This window comes from Hylobates moloch, unplaced genomic scaffold, assembly GCF_009828535.3.
Source record: "Hylobates moloch isolate HMO894 unplaced genomic scaffold, HMol_V3 SCAFFOLD_11, whole genome shotgun sequence".
NCBI lineage: Eukaryota > Metazoa > Chordata > Mammalia > Primates > Hylobatidae > Hylobates > Hylobates moloch.
In genome coordinates this window covers 67,346,677-67,363,286 of record NW_026652286.1, presented here as the reverse complement: position 1 = coordinate 67,363,286, position 16,610 = coordinate 67,346,677, and the positions used below count along the sequence as shown (strand labels likewise).

The 16,610-nt window shown below is 45.2% G+C and overlaps 2 protein-coding genes across 6 annotated transcripts in view; one reads left to right on the top strand and one right to left on the bottom strand.

Annotated features, from left to right (window-relative positions):
- Positions 1-4,113, bottom strand: part of AMOTL1 (angiomotin like 1) — a 136,641-nt gene extending 132,528 nt beyond the window's left edge. For 2 of the 5 annotated variants that reach the window (XM_058446605.1, XM_058446608.1), the window contains exon 1: positions 3,629-4,106. In XM_058446605.1, coding sequence (XP_058302588.1) covers positions 3,629-3,722 — 94 coding nt within the window. In that variant the 5' untranslated portion in view covers positions 3,723-4,106. Of the gene's footprint in view, positions 1-3,628 lie in introns of all 5 variants that reach the window. The other 3 variants (XM_058446614.1, XM_058446607.1, XM_032167186.2) reach the window with 3 other exon arrangements.
- A 147-nt stretch (positions 4,114-4,260) lies between these two features.
- The window catches only part of MRE11 (MRE11 homolog, double strand break repair nuclease), a 353,252-nt gene continuing 340,902 nt past the window's right edge, over positions 4,261-16,610 (top strand). Inside the window, exon 1 of the mRNA XM_058446191.1 lies at positions 4,261-4,398. The gene's annotated coding sequence lies outside the window, so the exon portion shown is untranslated. The remainder of the gene's footprint in view (positions 4,399-16,610) is intronic.

The following is a 16,610-nucleotide window of genomic DNA, read 5'->3' as shown; positions in this document are numbered from 1 at the left end:
TCCCCACTTCCCCACCCACTCCCCCCGCCGACCCTGCCACACACACACCTGACCTCTGGGGAGGGGAAAGGGACTGGGGATTGAGTTAATCACCCATGGCCAATGATTCAATCAATCATGCCCAATGGAACATCCATAAAAACCCTAAATGAGGGGGTATGGAGAGTTTCTGACTTAGTGAACCTATCCAGTGCCAGGAGGGTGGTGCACACCAACTCTAAAAGGACAGAAGCTCCTGTGCTTTGAACCCTTCCAGACTTCACCCTTTGCATCTCCTCATCTAGCTGTTCATTTACATCCTTTATAATAAGCTGGTAAACATAAGTATAGTGCTTCCCTGAGTTCTCTAAGCTATTAAAGTAAATTATAGAAACCAAAAGAAGGTTGTAGGAAGCCCTGATTTGTAGCCAAGTTAGACATAAGTGTGGGTAATATGTGGACCCACCACTTGCCGTTGATATCTGAAGCGGTAGGTAGTCTTGCAGGACTCAGCCCTTAACCTATAGGGCCTGTGCTAACTCTGGGTAGTGGTAAATTTAATTAAATTGTAGGACATCTGGTTGGTGGCTGCAAAATATTGAAGAATTACTTGGTGTGGAAAACCCACACATTGGGTGTCAGAAGTATTGTGAGTACAGGCCAGGCACAGTGGCTCACGCCTGTAATCCTAGCATTTTGGGAGGCCGACAGAGAGGGGCAGATCACCAGAGGTCAGGAGTTTGAGACCAGCCTGGTTAACATGGCAAAACCCTGTCTCTACTAAATTTCCAAAAATTAGCTGGGCATGGTGGTGGGCACCTGTAATCCCAGCTACTCGGGAGGCTGAGGCAGGAGAATAGGTTGAGCCCAGGAGACAGAGGTTGCAGTAAGCCGAGATCATGCCACTGCACTCCCACCTGGGCGACAGAGAGAGAACCGTCACAAAAAAAAAAAAAAAAAAAAAGAGAAGTATTGTGAGTAGAGAAACAATTTTCTTTTAACTTTGCTCTGCTTCTTCTTATATTCTGGCCAGGAGTGAACCTGTGCTCATCTGTGCTCCAGAAAGAATGGCTGCTTGACAAGCTCATCAACTGCTGTAAGAGGCATTTTTCCTGCTGTGTGTCTAAGAAAAGCACCAAAAAACCATCATGACTCTTTCCAAGGGAGAAATGACAGCTCTGTCTTTGACCTGAATAGCATGAAAACAAGGCAGTCTGATCCAGAGAGCTGCTCTGTCATGGAGAGAATAACCCTTGGGGACACCATGTACCCAAACAGCATGGCACATGAATATAAACAATGAATACCCAATGGCTATAGGCCTCCTTTGGCTTACAGCCCCTCACAGCACTTTAAGAGGTGAGAATAGAACTGGAAGACACCTAAGGGATCACCGGGCACAACCCCCGCTTTTTGCAGATAAGGAAACCGAGGCTAGTTAACATGTCTATTAAAGAAGCTGGCGCAGGGTGAAAGCTAGAACCTTGATCTCAAACTCTCAGGCTTCTGTTTTATTTTCTCTATCACCCTGCAAGCCCAGAACCCAGAAGGGAACCCTATGGTTCCCATCACGCTGCTATAGACTGAATATTTATATCCCCTCAAAATTCATGTGTTGAAACCTAATCCTCAATGTGATGGTATTTGGAGGTAAGGCCTTTGGGAAGTGATTAGGTCATAAGGGTGGAGCTCTCACCAGAGGGATTAGTGCCCTTAGAAAAGAGACCGCAAGAGCTCCCTGGCCCTCTTCTGCCATGTTGACGACACAGTGAGAAGATAGCCACCTATGAACGAGGCAGCAGGCCCTCACCAGACACTGAACCTGCCAGTTTCTTGATCTTGGAATTCCCAGCCTCCAGAACTTGTGAGAAATAAATTTCTGCTGTTTACAAACTACCCAAACTGTTTTTGATATAACAACCCAAATGGACTAAGACACACACTCTAATCTCCTCATGAGAAACTGGGCTTTTACCATAGGGGAGCTGAAGAGAAAAAAAAAATTGTTTTTTATTTTCTACTGCTAATTTGAAAGGATACCCATATTTATCAGTGCCTCATGGGGGCAGTCCAGTCTATAAGTCTCAGAGGGAGATATGGAGATAAAAAAGGGTCAAATACCTGGGTATTCCTGCAACACAAATCATTCTGTGCAGGCAAACAATTTAGTAGTTATGCAGTCTGATTTCTCAGAGCAAGCAATGCTCATCCTACCATTGCTTATGTTTATGTATGATTTAAGAGGACCAAATGGCTTCGTCGCATTGTGGAGTGTCAATGCTGGTGCCATTAACATACAATTATACATGCGTGGAGCAGATCATCAAGTACCTGCCCTCTTAATAAATCACATCATGCAAATCTATGGTTTAGATGTCACTTTCATTTCATAGAATGATTCACCAGTTTGTCTTAAAAGCTAGTTTTGCTCATGCATTTAGTCTACGATTCCATTGATAGAGATGTGATTGCCTCGCAACTTGTCAGAAACACATCCTCTGAATAAAACATGGTACTCCTCCCTGCCACAGAATGCCAACCTTGATCCAGATCTATTTTGGGCACTTGGCTCCTAGAAATGAATGAAAGTCGTTGTTGAGGTGGAATTTTGCTTCAGGTCCTGTGGGACTTGATGAGGACATTCTTCCCAGCACAAGAGGCTGACCAGGGACAGGGTGCCACAGCTGAGCGTGTTACTGAGGATAAACATATTTAAACTGCTGTTTGTGGACAGTTCCCCTCCTCCTTTACTGCCAACATATATCATAAAATAAATCCTTTCATTTCATCTTAGGAAAGCAAGATATTCAGGCTAGTGATGAAAGAACAGTAAGGAGAGACTTCATAGCCCAGACCAGTAGCAGCTAAACTAACCTTGAAAGCAGAAGAAAAAAAAAAAGAAGGACCCAACCACTAAGCCCCCGAGTGAGAATGGGTGGCAGGAAGAGTTGGAGAGATCCTGCCCATTCGCATTTCTTTCTCTTCACTCTCTCTTCAGCCTGTCTCTTGACAAGAGTGTCCCGGTTCACCCATCACAAATCTCCACTTACCACGACAGGCATGAGGATGGAATGTCCTATCTCGAGACACCTACAGGCTACCTCAGGAATAGAAATCAGGGAGGGAAGCAGCTCCTAGGTCTTACAGTTTAATGATTACACCGCCGTTTTCATTAAAACGGCCCCTAACTTCATTAAATTCAGGGTAAGGACGACCCACACGACGTCCTTCTTGTGCCAGGTACTTGGCAAGACAGAACCAGCCGCCGCTGTGTCCTTCCGGCAAGACGAGCGCAGGTTACAAAAGCCCCAGGTCTGGAAGTTTGCTGTGCCAGGCTCCTCGGAGCAGCACCACTGACCCAGACGAATACGCACACTCACGCACGCACACACACACGCACGCGCGCGCGCACACACACACACACACGCACGGCTCATTGGACACTTGCCCCGCCACCCCCGAAAGCACAGCGCCGAGAAAAGGTCGGTTCCCGCCGCGAAGGCAGCAAGTGTCCCCTGACCCTTTCCCTCCGCCCCCCAACCCCAACCCCAACCCCATCCCTAGCTGAGTTCATCTGGACGCCCCCCAAACTCGCAGTTCTCGGGTAGAATTGCGACCAAGAAATAAAAGACAAAATGAGCAGACTTACCTAACTCGTCTGGGCTGTAGGATGCGGGCGAGGCTTCCACAAACTCACTGTCTGGGGGAGAAGAAAAGCAGAAAACAACTCGAATCGCTACCATACAGGGCGAACCCACCAAGCATCAGCTCAAGCGCAGGTCCCCGGGAAAAGCGCGGGCTTCTCTCTCCTAGCGCTCAGAATCCGTGAGCCGGAGGCCCCGCGAGATTCGGACCGTCAGATCCCCAGGGAGTGAGAAATCGCCGCAGAAACTTGGGGGGCAACTCGGCCCGGGCACCAAGCGGCTTCCAGGCGCGGTCAGGCGCGCGCCAACTTTCCCCGCGTGCCACCCCGCGGCTCCCCCGGCCGGGCGCTGGGCCGCGGCCGCATCCTCTGCCCTCAGCCCGCGGGGCGCATTACTCTGTCTGCCGGGCCTGGCGCCGACGCCCCACCGCCTAGGAGCCGCGAAGTTTTCCCGCGGTCCTGGGGGCCTGAGGGCGCGCGGCGGCGGCGGCGAGCACCCCGCGCCCACCTAGGCTCCCGGCGCATCCCCGCTCGTTGCTAGGCGACCGTGGCCGTCACGCTCCGCAGAGGCGCGCACGGCCTCCCAACTCCCGGCTGGCGGAATCCTCCCTAGTCCCCGCCCCGTTTGCCCATTTTCCAAAAAATCAGAGCATAACCCGTTCTAACCCGATTCCCTGCTCTGTTATGTTATGTCTGCCCTCCTCTGATGCTTGGGAAATCGTTTGTTCTGTGGGCTTCTCCTGAGGAGATGGAGGATTTTCAGAGCTTGCAGAAAGGTAGGAGGAGCCCCAAATGCCCCCCAATCCCCTCCTTTTGGAACCAGAATTTCAACTCCAGTCCAACATTATTTCCTACTCTTCAAGAGATCACCTGGCTCAAGTGGGCAAAGTAATACGAGCTGCATTGCACAGGTAGGGAAACCGAGGCTGAGAAGTTGTTAATTTATGCATGACATCATTATGATAGGGGTATGTGAGGGAGAAGGGGGGGAGGAGAGAAGAGCGGTGCTCCTACTCTATAAAAGATTGACTGCTTTCAAATACAGAATGTAGAAGCAATGGTTATGCTTTGAGAGCTGTAAATTCTAAAATAATTAATGTAACGCTGTAAGAACCTCCCTCTCTAAGTCAGTGGCCTGATAACTTGGACAGATGTGCTATTATCTCCCCCCAGCCCCCAGGACTGACTGTGACTGCTCTGCATTAAGGAGGCGAGGGTGCTGGACTTGGGATGTGCTCCAGAGAGAGCCCCGCAGCTGATGGCCCATAACGGGGTCAGTGGGAAGGAAGGAGCAAGTCCTTGGAGGACTATTGGAGGGTCAACAGTCTGGGCAGCCTCCTGGGGGGCCTTCTATTGTCTCAAAGTGATCAGAGCACCAGCTGCAGCAGTCTAAGGGCCCCGATCTGAGCCAATGTGCTCTCATCCTGTAAACACTCAGCCATCTCTGGTTTTTCCACTGTCAGTTTTTGGTTTACAAATCACCATGAAGGACAGAAAGCCCCTTCAGCCAGCATTGCTTACGGAGCCCAGGGAAGCAGGGTGGGGCTGTCCTCCCCAAGTAAGGCAGCATTCTTGAGCTGCTGAACCTATCTCTCCGACCTCTTCTTTTTCCTGCTTCTTATAATCTGGGCTCCCAAATCCAGGAATTAAATCTGTTTGGGCGAAGGTTTGCACTCATCACTCCATCCCCTCCCAACTCCTAGAATCCTCCCATTTGTCCTCTGGAACTCATGGTTCATCACTAGCAAAATCTATATATCCTCAGCCTCCTCCCTGAATATTTCTTTCAGTGTAGTGCTGACCCATACCTGGCTTTCCTTGAAAACAACAGGCTGCATTACTTGCCTCCTCTACTTATTTCAGCCATCTATGGATCCTCTGGTTGTTCCACCTCATTTCTTGAAGATAATGGCATCTGATTCACTGTCACTTTTCCCGGTATCATTCCTGTGATGATTCTTATTTTTCTCCATCTGCATAGTCACACTCTGATCTCTCAACTCTTCTGCATCGTATCCCTTTCTTGACCTGCTCCAACCACACCAGCCCCCTGCTGTCATAGCGACACCATGCATAATATCAATGTGAAGCAATCCACTCTCCTACCTTTCCAGCTTATCCCCTCTGTTATTTTAATCCAATGTGTCCTTGACCCCACCAACACCTATAATTTACTTATCCATGAGCTTTTCTCTGCCCCTCACTCTCCTCATGACCCTCCTTCCTTCCTTATGGACTTTAGTTTCCAGTTTCATAATTATTTCTCTCTTACTTATACCTTCAAATCCATGTTCTGCTCTCTTTCCATGCTATTTACCTGGTAAAAACACAACCCTAGTAAAATATAACTCTCCACCTTCTTTCCATCTACACCCAGCTAAACATGATTGAAGAAGCACAAAATTGGCTGGGCGTGGTGGCTCACGTCTATATTTCCAGCACTCTTGGAGGCTGAGGTGGGTGGATCACCTGAGCTCCTGAATTTGAGACCAGCCTGGCCAACATGTTGAAACCCATCTCTACTAAAAATACAAAAATTAGCCAAGTGTGGTGGCGCATGCCTGTAATCCCAGCTACTCAGGAGGCTAAGGCAGGAGAATCGCTTGATCCCAGGAGGTGAAGGTTGCAGTGAGCAGAGATCATGCCATTGCAGTCCAGCCTGGGTGACAGAGCAAGACTCCATCTCAAAAAAAAAAAAAAAAAAGGAAAAGAAAAAGCACAAAATTATGCTGTCTGGTCTTATTTTCAATTCATGACCACTAAAATCAAATGGAGCTAGTGCAGCCCAGCAATCACTCTGCATTTGCCTGTTTATTTACTCTCCCGCTCTCCTGTTGCTATGGATGAATCATCTAAGGCCATTATGGCCTCCAGTATGGATCAGATCCCATTCATGTGGCTTTTCCCTCTTCCCACCTGGATTAATATTTTCTTCTGTCCTTGATCACTCCCGTCAGTATACAGACATACTACTATGATCCTGTCTTTTTAAAAATCCTTTCTTGACTCTACGTATCTCCAGCCATTACTCCAATTCTCAGCTCCCCTTTACAACAAAATTCATTAAAATAATTGTCTACACTGATAGCACCCATTCTTCATTTTGCTCTTACAAGCAGCCTAAACAGGTTTCTACCCCACTCTGCCAGAGTAGCTCTTGTCAAGGTCAAGAATGGCTTTGCCATTGCCAATTCCAATTATCAGTCCTAGATCCTAACAGCAGGTTTTGACCTGCTGATCTTATGAGTGGATGGGCTCAGATGGGCTGTCTGCAGAATCAGTCTACTCTGGTTTCCCATAGAATCAAGAAGCAAATAACATTTGTGTCTCAAGAGAGGTGGCCTATAGAGGGCCTTGGGATCAGCCAGACCTGGGTTCTGATACCAGTTCCAATACTAGCTAGTAACTTAATTTCTTTCAGCCTTAGCTTTGTGTAAACATGGAGATAATAATCATACCTAGCATACCAATGTGGTGAGAGTGCAATAAACTAATGCACTTGGAGCCCCTAGGAGAGAGAGTGTCACACTGTAAAAGTCAAATGAACATTAGTTATTATTGGATGCCATGCTCCTTTACAGCTGACACAAACGGACTCTTTTTATCCCTTAACAATTTTGAGTTACTAAAAGAAGATACTAACCACAGAGTATGTTTACATTAGAGGAATGCTCACTGTCTCCAACTTTTAGTTTGCGTTCCAAGAGTTGGCTTGAAAGTTGGTTACTTGGAGCTGGCAACAGGTTTACCCCTGTGAAGAGCGTTGCCAGTGCTCCACAGGGTGATTAGATTCTGGAGCCTGCCAAACTGTTCTCACAATGGACTTGCCTTCAATTTGTTCATATAAATGGATGACTTGTAAACTAGGAACTATCCTCATAACATTTTAGTTATTTGAATTTCCTAATCAACTGAGGGTTAATAAGAAAACATTTCTCTTGTTTCAGTATTTGCTGGTGAAAATTCTCTAAAGTCAATGATTCCAATTTTCTATCTTAGGAAGTAGAACGGAGCCAACAATAATGTTTCATATTAATCAAACAAACGTTTATTGGGAATTTACGCTGTGCAAGGCACTGCAGACTCAGAGGTGATCAGTGCCCTTCTAATAAGGGATTCCATGACAGATCTTATTGAATTTCAGGACAATGTCCAAAGTGCCTACCCACACTTGACTTTTATAGGTCTCTATAAAGAAATAGTTCTGCTGGAGTGTCACTGAGTTATAATAAACAGTGCACAAGTTTACAGATTTGCATCTTAGCTCTGTGAATTGTTGGGTGGGGGGCATTTTCAGTTTCCTAACAATAATACATACCTCACTGGATTGTTAGGAGCAGTAAAATAGGTAAGGTATGAGACAGACCAGCACAGTGTCTAGCACACATGGGTACATAATAAATACTCACTTTCTGGCTGGGAACGGTGGCTCATGCCTGTAATCACAACACTTTGGGAGGCAGAAGAAGGCAGATCACCTGAGGTCAGGAGTTCAAGAGCAGCCTGGCCAACATGGTGAAACTCCATGTCTACTAAAAATACAAAAATTAGCTGTGTGTGGAGTCAGGTGCCTGTAATCCCAGCTACTCAGGAGGCTGAAGCAGGAGAATCGCTTGAACCCGGGAGGCAGAGGTTGCAGTGAGCTGAGATGGCGCCACTGCACTCCAGCCTGGGTGACAGAGTGAGATTTTGTCTCAAAATACATACATACATACATAAATATTCATTTTCTTCCCATATAGAGGGCTAGAGCATGCCAGACTGCTCTCCTTTTCATCCCAGGTGGCAGGTAGGCCTCCTGCTGCCATGGCCCCAGCAGATAGCAAGAGGGAGTCCCTGCCCCTGTTTCTAGGGAAGCATATTTATTAGAGGTGGGACATGTGGGGAGGAAACGACAAGGTGGAAATATTTCTGGAGCTCAAGAGGAAGTTTACCATAGAAACAGATTATACAGGGGACTGGTGTCTAATGGTCACTGTTACTATTGCCATGATATATCATGAATTGAATGGGCTTTTGGGAGCTGGCCTGGGAACCCAACTCCTAACTCTAATGTTCTTTCTTTCCTTATATTATTGAAAATGTTTTAAATTTATTTTTATAATATAAACAAATAAAATGTGTTTGCTGTAAAGGAAAAAACATTTGGTATAGATGAGTATAAACTGAAAAATAAAAGTCTCCTCTCCTGTCCTCTCCTAATCTCCATCCGCAAACTAAAAACCATCCACAACTTCTTATGTGTCCTAGTAGGAATTTTTTAAGGCATATTCAAATGTGTATACGAATTGTTTAAACAAGTTGGATATTATTATTATGGATTCCAAATTAAAGGCAAAAATTTATAAATGAAATTTTGCTCCACTCCCAAACATAAGCTGGGGTATGACTATTTTCTGTTTAGGAAGGCAAGAAAGTATACTAAAAAGTCATAGAAGAAAAGTCTTATCAACCATTAGAAAACAGTAAAATCTTAAACAAAATTTAAGTGTTTAAAGGGTAACACATAACACTTCAGTTATCTGGAAAACTCAATCAGCTCCCTCGTTCCTCAGTAAATGAGGTATGGTTGTATAGCAACACTGGACATAATGCCAGAATCAAAGGAAATCTTAGCTGCATTTCTAGAGTTAAGAGCACACTCTACATACTTTTTTGGGGTACAATGCCCATCACAGATATTCTGCTTAGTGTGCAGGGACTCCAGCTGTGAGCCAGGAACCTGCCCTGTAGCAGTCTGGGAATGCCATCAAGCCCCTGCCCAGCCTCTGCTGCAGAGGTGGCAGGGTCTGCTTTGACTGCAGGCTCTACTTGGAGGAGCAGCCAACAGGAGCGCCTTTACAGACTGTTCTCACTCAAGGGGCCCCCAGGGGTTACATAGCTACTTGATCATGTTCAGAAGAGGAAGAGACGGAGTCTCACACAGATATGCTTCCTCCTCCAAGAGATGGGTGAGGGGCTAAGTGCCACATGGGGAGAAACTTTATCCAGCCAAAGTATGCTATTAATTCTCTTTGCAAGAAAGAGCCGCACAAATGCCATAATAACAAGTTAAGACAGTAGCTAGGGCCCACTAGGATGTGTGTATGGCCTTCCCATCCCCAGCCCCCAAGGAAATCACCAATTTCACGCATGAAAGACAGAAAGAAGTGAGTTGAGCTGAGTCATCTCTCTGCCTTCCTCTCCTTCCTGGTATTGCCCTTTGATCATCTTCTCTGCAGGTAGCCTTCTGTCTCCTGGAGGCCCTCTGCTAGTTAACAGCAGAGCAGAGCATGGAAGCAATATCCGCTCCTCCTCCCCTCCTCTCCCAGGGGAACATGGGCAGGACTGATTTAGAGGGAAGAGGGGCTAAGGCTGCCTGAGCTCAGCATGACTCTCTTCTGTTATCCTTGTCTCTTATCTGCACCTCCTAGGACAAGCCAACAGGTGAAACTAAGGACAAACACATGCCCATCAGTAAGGTTTCATCAAAATGAAATTTGCAATTGATTGGTTGAAGCATTAGCTCCCAGGCTGAATTGGCCCAATGGGCATTTCTTGTTCTCTAGGATTTAATAGCCTTTCCTTTTAGCACAACTCCACTTCTTTATAAGACTTGATGAAAAGGAAAAAGAAAACACAGTTGTTTTATTTCCCTTAAATGAAAATCAGGCCTCAGATAACTACTTCGTTTCATAATTTCCAGAAGAAAGGAGTGGGCTCCATAGGAAGAATAATTAACCATATCTCACCTAAAAAAATCATTATCCCAAGCAGAAACAATACAGATGTTGTATGGATCTGCCTCAAGGCCTACGACCAAGAGATGAAGTGAAATTAACTCTGACAGGAAGCCAAGGGTTCATTTTGGTAAAAATGCCAAATGTGTCCTCTAAAAATTCCAAATATCAATGCAGGAGATGCTATCAGCAAAAGCAAGGTGTTTTGGGAAATATATAAATAAATTAAATTTGTCCCGCTCCTGCACTGCCTTCCCCACCAGATTCCTGTTACCAAGTATAGTCCAGAGAGGAAGATTTAAAAGAATCTTCACTCAATATCATATCAAAGGAAATAAAATCTGGCTGAGCCAAAAGACTACTAGAAGGTGTACTTGGACATGAGTCAGAATAAAGAACCATTCCAAAAATACATGCAAGAAAAGGTCCCTGCAGAGGAAAATCATACACTTCCGACTTACACTCAGATCTATTGAGTGAAATCAGACAAAATACCCAGTGGTAAGATTAAGGACGAAAACATTTGCTGCAATTGGAATCTATGACTAAACTAGTAAAAAACAAAATCTGTAGGATAAATGTGAGTTTCTGCTGAAATGCAGAGACCATGATCTTATATTTCCACCCCAGCATCTAAGGCAGAGGCCTGAGGGGGAATTGCTTCTTTCAGAGCTGCAAATAGAGTCTTCTTGGACCACACAGAGGCTTCTCTTCTTTCACAGAAAAGTGGTTTTCCCAAGACGCTATTGCCTTAGCAGTCAGCATAGTGTGGGTGGTGGAAGGAGAAGCAGAAGACCTGGCTGTAGCCCTATTTTTGCCACTAATCTTTAATAAGTGTCCTAATCTGCTTAGACTGTGCTCTCCTCTGTAAAACGACAGTTGAAACAGATGATGGACTTTAAGAAACTAATTGAAACAAGTGCCAGTAGGAGATCACAGATAATGGATTCCATTATATGCATCTGTTTACTACAGAGTATGCAAGAAAAATAGACAAAAAGGATCAAACTTCTCAGAAAGGTGGAGATGCAGAGTAATGTTGCCCTTAGAAACCTACAGACAGGAGTAAAATGGATAGAATGCAGCTCTGGAGTATGAAGACCTGAGTGTGAATGTGAGCTCTGCTGCGTGAGCTGGGCTTAGTTTGCCTTTGCAAGACTCAGTTTTCTCATCTGCAAAATGGGGATAAGACTAACTACTTCACAAGATTTCAATAAGGGTTTGAATGCAATGAAATCATGTACATGGCAATGTTTGGCACACAGACTGCTGTCAGGAAAAGTTGCCTCCTTCCTCCTTGATCAGTGTTAAAACTCTCCCTGACCCTGAGAGGCTTCAGAAAGGAAATCTGCTCCTTCCTGTTTATATAACCATAACGGGAACAGTAGCACTGAATTTCTATGACGCACCTGGCCCACGCTGCCAGGCCGTGTTTCCCAGACTTCCTGCCTCTCCCCTAAAGAGGAGTTTAAGCAGGTTGAGTTCCCTGGGAAGCGTGGATGACAGCAGGATTCCCAAACAGCTGAGTGAGCACATCTATAAGAGGAAGAAGAAATACTTTATAGATTTGCTGAGAAGGAACTCCCCTTCTGTACCAAATCCCCACATACTTGATATGGCTGGCGGCCGAACAGCTCAATCAACTTGTAATGCAACAGTCAGAAACGCGACAGTGGCCAAACACGGTCTCTCTTTTGTTTCATATGTCAGGGACTGCATGTGATTTCTTTTGGAAAATGTGCTCCAGACCTTTAAAATGAGTTTGAAAACCCACTGGCCCAGATCATTGGGAATATTTTTGGGGGTGTCAGAAGCAGGAGTGGAAGAGGGACTTTCCTCCAGAAACTCCTTATCACCCCCAAACATCCTGGGTTCACAGCCAGCTTCCTCGAAGCTCTCCTACCCAATTGCAGCCCGAGATGCTCTGAGGATAATACAAGGGCAGATGTTGTGTGGATCCGCCTCAAGGCCTATGACTCAACAGGATGACAGAGACTCCCTGGAAGATAATGCAATTCTCTGAGGACTGCAAGAAGCCAACAACAAAACCCCGAGGTTTGGACACTCCAGGGCTTTCCCTGGTACTTCACTGGAAATGCAAACCCCACCAGCCCATATCGAGCCTCAGAGATAGAATAGCTGGCACTAGCTAGTGGTGGGGAGAGGTGAGGTAGGGAAATGGAGTGTTGAGGAAAGATGCTTTGAAGCAGGTGGGTCAAGGCCTTGGCTATGCATGAGCTGAGATGGCTGTAGGGGAGAGCCCTGCTGTGGGCTTGGATGAGAATTCGCATGTTACAACAGCACTGTTTATTTTCTGGCCCTGCTCAGGGCTAGTTCTCATTTTAACTGTGACAATCAAATAACCAGCAATACAAGTTTGTAACTGGACCACCAGAGCCTTAAGCTGTGAAGGCAGAGTAGGGAGTGTTGGAGAGGGAATTGGAGGGACAGAAGCCTATGGTGGCTAGGATTGGACTGATCTCAGTTTAAATTCCAGCTCTGCCATTTGTGAGCTGAATGATGTTGTACAAGTTTCTCAGCCTCTTCAGGCTCAATTTTTTCATTCATAAACTCAGAATAAAGCTGTTGTGAGAATTAATTGAGATAGTCTATATCTATACAAAAAAGTCTTAGTGTAACATCTGGCAATATTATATACCTAATAAATGGTTAAAATATTTTTCTATAATTCATCCATTTCTGACTTACCTGTGGCACATTACACTTCATCTCTGAGTGCCAGTATCCTCATCCTACTTCAAGACCTCACTAGGTTCTCATTTTGGCACCTGACTCTGTCCTCTGAGGACCTGCACCTTTCTTGGATCTCATCCCAGGCCTCTGAGAACCACCCTAATATTAGCCGCCCACAAGGATTTACAGATTTCAGCCACACTGATTCCTTGTGTCTGTGCTTCACCCACTTACCGCAACACTGCCCTACTTTGTCTTGGATGCCTTCATCTTTGCAGGATATAGACTGATTATCTGAACTGGAACCAGACATTATAGTATCTGTTGCCTACCAGAACTAAGCTTTCCCTCAGTCCCAGAAGCTCATCACTTACCCAAAAGCAGTGCCTCCTCTTTAGGCAAACCTAGACACCAGTCTGGTTTGCCTTCCTATGTTCCAGCCTTGCCCCAAAGATTGCAGACAGATGACACAGTAAATTCACAGAGGGATAAGGCAGAGCTTGGAGATGGTCACAGTATAGAGTTTTTAGCCACCCCTTTGTTACAGTGATCCCTAAGGCTTCTTTCAGTGCTAAAATTCTCTGGTGGATGATTCTATTGCCTAGATTACAAAAGCACCAAGCACCAGTGGGAAAACCACACTTTCTTTCTCTCCTTTTCCTTTAGGCTTTGGTAACAAGCCTAGGGTCATTGAATCAAATGCTATAGGTGTGCTGAAAGCAAGGTGAAGTGATGTGGTGGTGCCAGAAGCAGTTGTATAATCAGATAGGTTCCCACAGCCAAAAAAGGTTTTCAGTGAAGGCAGAGATATTCAGAGGATGTGGTCCCAACTGTCATTCTTCATTCATTCATCCAGCCACACAGCCAGCCAGCCATCAAATATCCACCATGAATTTGCCATGCTACAGTGAAAGGGGTACAAAGATGAATAAAACAAGGCATCTGTCTCAAGAAGCACACAGGGTGTTCAGGATGCAGGCAAGCACAATACAGTGTGATGATACGTGCTGTGACATGGGAATCTGCAGAGGCTATGGCAGCACTGAGGAGGGAGGAGAGACTCCTTCAGACCAGGATGGGGGTTGGTAGGAGGTGGTGGCAGGAAGAGATCCCAGAACAGACAACTTAAGCAGAAGCTTCAAAGATGAGTAGGAACTGGCCAAGTGGAAGAGAGATGATAATAGCAGCCTTTGCAAAGGTTCACAGGCATGTGAGGGCAGGATGTATTCAGGGATCCAGGAAGAGGCTGATATAGTGAAAAGGAGGGGGTTGCTATTAGTGTTGGGCAGCAGGAGATGAATCTAGAGGGGCAGGCAGAGGTCAGATCTGAAAGGGCTATGTGTTGAACTAGGGAGGTTTAGTTTTTTTCCATGGGATGTGAAGAGATGCTGGCTTAAGAACTTCTAAAAAGTGGCTAGAACGACAGTATGACAGTGCACAGGAACAAATGACAGTTGGTTTTTGGGTGGAATGCATCCAAATTTCCTCTCTCAAAGCTTCCTGTCTTCCCTTTGGAGACTATCTCATTGTGTGCAGCAGTCTTGGTTGGAAGACATACCCTGGTGTAGTGCAGAAGGTCTGCAAATGTTTGTTGCCGTATAAGTTACCCTGTTTTAGAGGTGGGCACATCGGAGAGTATAGTCTGCTGTTCTCTATGTCTATTTTGCTCTCGTTCTTGTAATACTAGTGCTTGGCATAAAATAGATACTCAATAATATTTGTTGAATAAATGAATAAACAACAAACAAATGGAAGGCATATCCTTGTAAAAACATCTGTGAGTGCATTAACCTCAGCAACCTTTCATCGTCCATCTATAGAATGGCTCCTACCATCAAAGTAGGTCTCTATCAGATTGGAGGGATGGAGGAGGGAGTGGACTCTTAGACCTGACAGAGGACCACAGCTCTGTGTCAGGGTATGGTTCTTACATTTGTATGCTCTGCTCCAGGAAAGTAACGATATCTCCATCATTTAATGCTGAGTCACATTAATTGGATCATCATAAAGAAGGGAAAGAGCTGACCTACTCTGTTTATACTGGTTGCTTTATCCTCAACTTGAATGTTTACAGGCTGCTGAGAGGAGAGATGAGCAAAACAGGAACAGAGTGCCTAACACATGTTAGGTGCTCAAAGATGTCTGACCAGCTTCCCACCTGGCCAGGGCAAGAGCTCATTAAATGACAGCTGATGGTCCTCATCATAACACTGCAAAGTGGGCATTCTTACTCTCATGTTAGAGCCCAGGGAATGACAGATTTTCTCAAGGCCATAAAACTTATAAATAGTGAATTCGGGATCTGAACCCAGGTCTGTCTGACTTCAAAGTCCATTCCCTCTCCTCTCCACTCAGCTGCTTTTGAAAAGACAAACAGCGCGGGCACATACTGAGTATAGTGGATAGACATAATGAGGTGCAGAAGCTGAAGAGTACCATGCTATCAGGGACATCAAAAACAGCCATACCCCCTCTGGTGTTGGCAAAATGATGAATTCCAGCATGGGATAACCAGGCTCCTTCCTCCAAAGTCCATTTTTCACTGAGGTCCATGCTTCTAGTCCCTTATATGTGTAGCTTTCAGATCAAATGGAAGCAATCTCCTGAAATAAATAATGAATACAAAAAAGGGATTTGAATTACCACTGATGTTCTCTTTGCGAAGAGAAGCTTTCTTTGAAGGAAAGTGGTCAGTTTCTAGCTCATTTTATTCCTTTGGCACACAAAGCTTGTTGTCTAGATTTGGGTATGGCCTGAGTGTGAAGTTGCTCAAGCCCACAAACCAGGTTTTCCTCACCATTCAGTTAACAAATGTTTGTGGAATGACTACTGTATGCCAGGCTTTGAGCAAGAAATTTACTATTTAGTTCCGCATACTTTATAGACTCCTAGAATTTCAGGGCAGGATACAGTGGGATCTCAATTTAAAAGATATACACTCTTCTATTTGCCTAAAAAACAGACTGAAAAAATTTGAACTAATAAGTTAGAAGCAGTTTTCATTGCATTAGAATTATGACTACTTTTTATCTTCTTTGTAATTTTCTGCATTTTCAACAATGAACATGTATTGCTTTTGTAATCTCAAAAAGGTATGCAATAAATATTATTTTAAAAGAACACTTCAGAGCCAAGAGGGACCGTGGAGACCAGTTTTCCTTTTCCTTTTAAAAACTATGATAGAAAGGCACAGTCATGAGGGCCCTTGGCTTTCATAAAAAGATCATTCCCACTCCATTGGCCACCACTGAGAAGGCCAGCCTGACGAATCTCTCTATATGCAAACTGTACCTGGGCTGATTACAACTCATGGCCAAACTCTTGCCCATATTACAAAGAGATCTTGATAATGCTCTGCATGTAGCAGGTTCTCAAATGAAAGTGATTGAATAATTGAACATGACTGATTCCCCACATCTGTGAATGCAGCAAGTGGGACATCCACATAGCAGAAGTCCTGTCAGCCTAATTAGGATAGGCACCAATCATCATTTGCCATAGTCAGCCCAGCTGGCTTGATTTGGTCTCTAGAATGCTGTTCAGAGTTGCCCTGCAGGTTCCTGCACTGCCTGCCA